Source organism: Trachymyrmex septentrionalis, unplaced genomic scaffold (genome assembly GCF_001594115.1).
Source record: "Trachymyrmex septentrionalis isolate Tsep2-gDNA-1 unplaced genomic scaffold, Tsep1.0 scaffold80, whole genome shotgun sequence".
NCBI lineage: Eukaryota > Metazoa > Arthropoda > Insecta > Hymenoptera > Formicidae > Trachymyrmex > Trachymyrmex septentrionalis.
In genome coordinates, this window is record NW_017305988.1 from 210,596 (window position 1) to 217,230 (window position 6,635).

General features: G+C 40.3%; 1 protein-coding gene across 20 annotated transcripts in view; it reads left to right on the plus strand.

The window, feature by feature from the left end:
• The window catches only part of LOC108754628 (longitudinals lacking protein), a 226,807-nt gene that overhangs the window by 1,051 nt on the left and 219,121 nt on the right, over nucleotides 1–6,635 (plus strand). For 10 of the 20 annotated variants that reach the window (XR_001939722.1, XM_018497077.1, XM_018497078.1 and 7 more), the window contains exons 1-2: nucleotides 4,225–4,394; nucleotides 6,360–6,560. Coding sequence is in view for 19 of the 20 variants with exons in the window: in XM_018497077.1 (XP_018352579.1) it covers nucleotides 6,387–6,560 (174 nt within the window). In the remaining variant the exon portion in view is untranslated. Of the gene's footprint in view, nucleotides 1–4,221; nucleotides 4,395–5,302; nucleotides 5,471–5,761; nucleotides 6,281–6,359; nucleotides 6,561–6,635 lie in introns of those variants that run through there. The other 10 variants (XM_018497071.1, XM_018497074.1, XM_018497073.1 and 7 more) reach the window with 6 other exon arrangements.

Here is a 6,635-nt window from a genome sequence, read left to right on the forward strand (position 1 = left end):
GGGAGTTTCAAACAATGCGAACAGACCTATATAATCGAGCGAGCGTCTTCGCATTCATAAGCATTAAAGATCCTCCAATAAGAGTCTAAAATCGCAGTTTTAAAAAACTGTGAAAGAGGACATATATTTATTATTTCTATCTTATTCCCATCTATCTTTTTCGTATCTCTCTTAGGAATTGTTAAATAACGGACCAATCAAAAGTGGCTTTCTAATGATCAGAATTCTTATTAGAGGGTCTGTAATAAACGCCAATCGGTAAATCGAGGCGAATTACATGAACACATTGTATTGTTTTGTATGACACGTAAGATACATAACACTAGTGAGAATTGTTTGTAAATTGTTCCAATTTGTTCCGTTGTCCGCGTTAATTGAATAACTAGGTAAGGAGAGGGAAGGGGAAATTATCGGTTTTTTTGTTACGTAATTTCAGGTCCTTGTTATCTTCTCGTGCGACTCGTGCAATTAACCGGTCGAGATCGTTTTTGTTTGTCACGTTATTATGCCTGTTATCCGTATCACGTGCACCATATTTACAGCGACGTTTTCGACGGCGGTTAAATATAGAAAAGTGATCGAGGTCGCGTTATGAGAGGTTCGGGAAAGCGTCGGCCATGACTGTTACAGCGCCGGGATGAGAAAAGCGGCGAGACGTCCGCCATGATGTTACCTGACTGAAATTTCTAGACGCCAGGCGTAATTATCTCACGACGAGAGATTGTCCAGATTTTCGTTTATTGATTTAATAACGTATACGAATGTGAATGAGCTTCAATTTCGGTTTAACTGCTTTTTAGTTTGTATTCTTAACTTGTGCTAAGAATAAGATAAGATGAATAAGTTAACCCTTCATCAGCAATGTTTAATTTTTAAGTCAAAATCGATTTTTTAATTGTGAATTTTGATATAGATAAATTTATCAGAAAAATAAATAAAATACAATCCAACTTCTATAATAGTAAAAACTCGTTTCAAAAAAAGCCTTCAGAAGTATGTAAGATTTGTTCAGATTTTTATACAGTCCAACATGAAAATTTGAGTATTTCTTGCCGATAATCATGTTAACGTAAATTAAATTCGCTTCCATTTACTTCTCATCTTTTTAGATTTCTTGATTTTATCAATGTAATAAGGTTTACATTACTTTCAATTTAATCTACTGTTTATTTTTTATAAATTCGGTCTATTTTTACTAATGTAGATTAACTTTAATTTTCGATTAATTTACGTTCTATCTTTTTCTAATTCTTAAAATTGAAGATAAAAAGTAAGTTAAACCGAGATTGAAGTTATCTATATAAGTAAATCTATATAAGTAAAAGTGAATATTAAGAAAAAGAAAGAGTAAATTAATCCAAAATTAAAGTTAATCTTACATTGATAGTACCGGCTCTTGTGCCATCATTGTAGTTTACATTTTAATTTTGGTTCAACTAAGAATTGAAAGAGATGGAGAGTAAGTTGAACCGAGATTAATCTTACATTGGTCGAACTAGGAAAAAACGAGTTCAATGTAGATTAATTTTAATTTCGGTTCAATTTAATCTTAATCTTTTTTTAATTATAATTAGAAAAAGATGAAAGGTTAATTGAACCAAGATTAGAATTACATTGATAGGAACAGGCATTAATTGAATCGAGATTGAAGTTCAAACTATCATTTCCATATCCATTGATGGAAACTATGATGTAAGACTACAAAGTGTTTTATTGCGCATAATGGTGATCGAATACAATTTTGAGACAAATTTTTTATTGACAATAAATTTCTGATAGCGGCTCTATATTGACTTCAAACATTTTTTACTGATTTTCTGATTAGTTATCGACCGTGCATCTTTGAAGCAAAACACCTTGTATTCTTATCTCATGGTGGAAAAGAGTTTAAATAAATCGTTTCTCGTGTGCTTTTCGATCTGTTTGCTTTGATTATCGAGCCACGATAAATACAGGTTGAAGGACCGTCTCGTGATATTACATAAAGGAACGTAACATCGGAGTGTTGAAACAAGAAAAGGGCAATGGTGATTGTCGTCCGGTAACGTTAGCGGTTTCTGACTTTTATTATAACAATTAAACGACCTTTATTGGCATTCCATCCAACGCTGGAATTTATACGATCGAATCTTATCGCAGCTTTATTTATTCTTCAGATTAAATGCGCAATAAAATAAACAACTGTGGTAAAGCATCATCGGGACGTAACGGAGAGATTCGAACTGTTAAACGACAGACGAGAAATAATAAACGGTGAACGCTTGTTAAGTGTGATCGTGCGGAGTTTGATGTATCTTTAAACTTTTCAGGCATCACTTTATACCGATTACCCTTCAACAAGTAATATTTATATTTATAAGTGAACATACAAGTATGAGAATCAATACTGAGGACACATGATAGATAAAATATCGGGTGACTGTTGTGTCGTTTATGGAAACCCTGTGGTAATACAATAATGTGCATATTGACAGTTTTCATTGGTTATGTTTAGCAGAGGAAGCAGCTTTGCAATTGTAAAATTCTTCAATTGTAAAATTCTTCTTGATTAGTTTATACATTTAAGGTTGGTTTTCCATTACTTGGTTAACAGTTTGTTGTTTATTTAACTTCACTTGACGATAATGTAAAAATCGTTTTTCTCTGGTGATTATTAATTGCTAAAAACGCTAAGAGTTATTCACTGTAGGAACATCAATTTAATGATTAATTATAACTAGAAAAATAAATTGTCACATTATTATCAGGTAAAGCTTAATCACAAGTTAATCAGAAACAAAACGAAATTCCATAAGGAATTGAAGGCAAGAACCAACCGTTGAAGAATTTTACAATAGTTGCAAATCTGCTTTCTTTGCTGTGAATGCAATCATTGTTTTCTGTAAACGACCCATCGGTCGGCCGACATTTTGTCTATCGTGTGCTCTCGCCCTAAGAAACGTTCTTGAAATATTTTTAGAAATGTTCTTTTACTTTCGGAATTAATAGTCGCTCTGAAGTTAATAGAGCTTGAGATAAAATCTGGATCTCTTACATAGGTCACATGTAATTGACTTTTAATATAATTTTTTCCATTTGCTGTTTTTTTTATAATTATATAATTACATTATATATAATTACAGATCGTTCAAGAATTATTCATACTCGCAGAATCATAATGTGAGATTAAATTTAGTGCGTTATCAAAGTAATTTTTTTTTATCTTTGTGATTTTCCAATAAGCATAGTCGATTTATTTTCTTTCGAAATAGTAGATATATAACAAAATAAATTTAATATCCCATTAATTTTTTTACGCCTTGCATTGGTCAAATACAGCGAAAGTAAAATTTGAATATGAATGTAAATAAAAAGCAGCCTACCTACAACACGATGCATTTTTCTTGCTGTATTGTTTACGTTTTACTAAATTACAAGAAATTCTACGTTTTATATGATACAATTTTAGTAATTTACTACAACGCAAGCAATCTAGCAAGAAAAAATATGTGCTGTAGAAGAACTAACGATCGGAAATGGAAATTCTGGTGTGATGTAACAAATTCGAGTTATATTGATCGTGAATTGACCGAACGTGTGCTTCAAATTTCTAAATTCGCGACGCTTTTAATTATAGCGGCGTCTGCATGAGATTTTAAAACTTGAATTTAAATAAATTAAAAATAAAATATCTGAGCTATATAATAAATTGACCAATCACAGTCAAATACGAGTCAAATAAAATTGATTATGGTTGGACAATTTTTAAGGCTTAGGGCTTTTGAATTTTGCGTTTTAAAATCTCATTGTATACACCGCTTGAGATGAAATTGACGCTAGAATTTGTGCCACGATAAAACGCGAGTTGAAAATCGATAATACGTGTCGACGTTGCGGTTGGGCTGGTTTTTTTTTTCTCCGATGACTTTTGGAAGACGCGTTCTGTTTCGATAGGTGGTTCGATGAGATTCGTTTTTTTTTCCGAGGATTCGCGAAAAAGCTGGATTATATAGAGATCGTCGGACGCGCGTTTCGAGTGCCAGTGAAAAATGAAATCGCGACCATCTTGACGCCGAACGTAATTCGGCCTCGCTAGCGCTCAGCAGCGTCAGTGGTATTCGCAATCACGTCGCAGTAGCGAATTTCCGTGCGACGCGCATGCGCGCCGTTTTCCTGTTTTTCCTTCTCGCTCGCTCCAAGACGCGGGCCGCGGCTCGGCGTAGCCTCGTACGTCTGCGCCCTCGAACGGCTGAACGGCAGTTAACGGTGGCCGAGCCGAGAAGGCGTTGAGCTGCGCCATTGTTGAAAAGGGCAGCGCACGAGGCGGACGCCGGGCCTGGACTCTTCACGCTGCTTTACACTTTTCACCGACTCCATTGCTGTGATATTAGATTGTTTTATATCTCCCTTATTAGGTGAGTGAGTACGTATATAAATTCGCGTGCGTTATAGGCGAGACGCGTCTGGTCGACGGGATATCGACGTCGAGAATGCGGAGACGACACGACATGGCTTGGCGGGGTGGGGCGGGTCCGTGGAATGGCGAGTGTTTTCGGTGAAGGTTTCGTCGTGATTTTATCTCTCGCGGTCCATTATCGTTCGTGACGTTCAAAATCTGAGACGAGCGGATCTCACTCGCGTGTAAGTGGCGTAGCGTTTGCGATTTCATTTGCCATTGTCCAGACGCGACGCACGCGACCGCGAGGAATTCGGTCGGGGCACGAGAGTGCGCGCGAGCGCGAAGCGGATCGATCGACCGTTGCTTTTCCGCCGCGAGCTTTCCACTCGCCGCCATTTTGTCCCGGGTCCGACCTCGCCGACCGCCATATTGACGTTCCACGTCTCCGACTTTCGCGGTTTCCTTTCCTCTCTTCGCGGGGAGTGAGCGGATCGCGTCGCCGCAAGATGGTTCCTCTGCTCTCGTTCTTTCTGTCCCGCTTTTTTTTCCTCGCGTCCCTGTATCTCTACGCGTGCTCTGTACGTGGTCTGAAAAAAAAATTGTCAACTTGTTTTTGTTGCGCATGCACTCGTACTCGGCAACGCCTGATGTAACTCGCTCTCTCGCGCGCGCGAGAGATAACAACATAAATAGATTACGCAATCGTGCGCTAGCGAAGAACTTGCGTCTTTTTTGCTCTTCTACTCTTTTTTGCTCCCTGCGCAGCAGTCAGCACCTCGCGACTGCGTAGTGCACTCGCTCCAATCTTCCTGCTGTGTATGCGGTAACCTCACCTCACCCTCCGTCGTTCCCCACCTACATCGCTCGCGAGCCGCGTGATCGATTTTCCGTATTTATTGCGCGCCGCTAATGTAAATCGCGCTGACGTAAATCGGGTTAGACCAGTCCTGATTTCGCTCGTTGCCGCCTCGGTCGGCGACGCGACGTGAAAAATCGTGATAAAAATATGCGATTCGATCGCGAATTGGTTTGGTCACTTGTAGCGAGCAAGTTTTTCGTCATCGCTGATCATCGATAACGTATCGTCTTCAGGTAATCACGCGTTCGACGTTTCTTTTCCCTGTTATCTTTTTTTTCTGTATATTTTTCTTGGTATACGTTTTCGATCAGATCGCGCTAGTAACCGCGTAATGTCACATTTTCTATCGATGTTTTAAAATCGCCACACATTTGAAGATCCCGTTCCGTATATACACTGCTAGTAAGCTGAAAATCTGTTGTGCACGTTTAGTGTGCTGTAGATTTTCGGTACTGATAAATTTATATGGTCCTGATAAAAGAAATAGAATGACTACCTCCGCGAGGAGGGGGTCTAGTGGCGGCGGTGGTACCCGCAGCAGCCGCCCCTGAGTCCCAGGGGCCTCCGCGCGATCGTTGTGCAAGCGGTACGCGCAGCCCGGACGTCGCGAGTGCGCGTGCGCGATGCTTGCGCGTCCTCCTGCATCATCCCCACCAGGCAGTCCATTACCGTTACCAGACACGCACAAAGGAAAAGACTAGAAGAGCGATCCGACCGACGCATCGCTCATACGGCCATTTTGGAAGCTTCGCCGCTTCGTTACGGAGCTTTTGCCACCGTCGTCCTCCCGCGAGAGCCGCGTGCGAAAAAGGAGAGACAGAGGGAGAGAGATAGAAAGAGGGAGTGAGAGCGTGACGGGAGAAGACTGTCGGATCGGTACGAAAGTCGAGAGACGTACTTTACCGGGTACGTCGTTCGGCTCGATGTGCGCGATAATAATCGGTCGCGGGAGGACGAGATAGCGTCGGGTCGCTCGGTCGATCGATAGTACGGTTAGGAGAAATAGCGCGAGAGAGGAAGAGAGAGAACGACTCCGTCGGCAGGTTCTGCACTCTTACGTTATCTGGTTTTATGTTCGCGGTACGATACGTCATTTTTCATGCTTATTTTTTTTTTGTGCAGAAACGAGGAAACGAAGCCAGAACTACCATGGAGGACGACCAGCAGTTCTGTCTCAGGTGGAACAACCACCAAAGTACGCTCATACAAAACTTCGACACACTCCTTGAAAGCGGGACGCTGGTCGACTGCACCCTGGCGGCGGAGGGGAAGACTCTCAAGGCCCACAAAGTAGTCCTCTCCGCGTGCAGTCCATACTTTGAGGTAAGCAAAATGTTCTGTTATTATTTAATCCTACAGTATTTTTTTTTATCTTCCAAAACATATATATATATATAT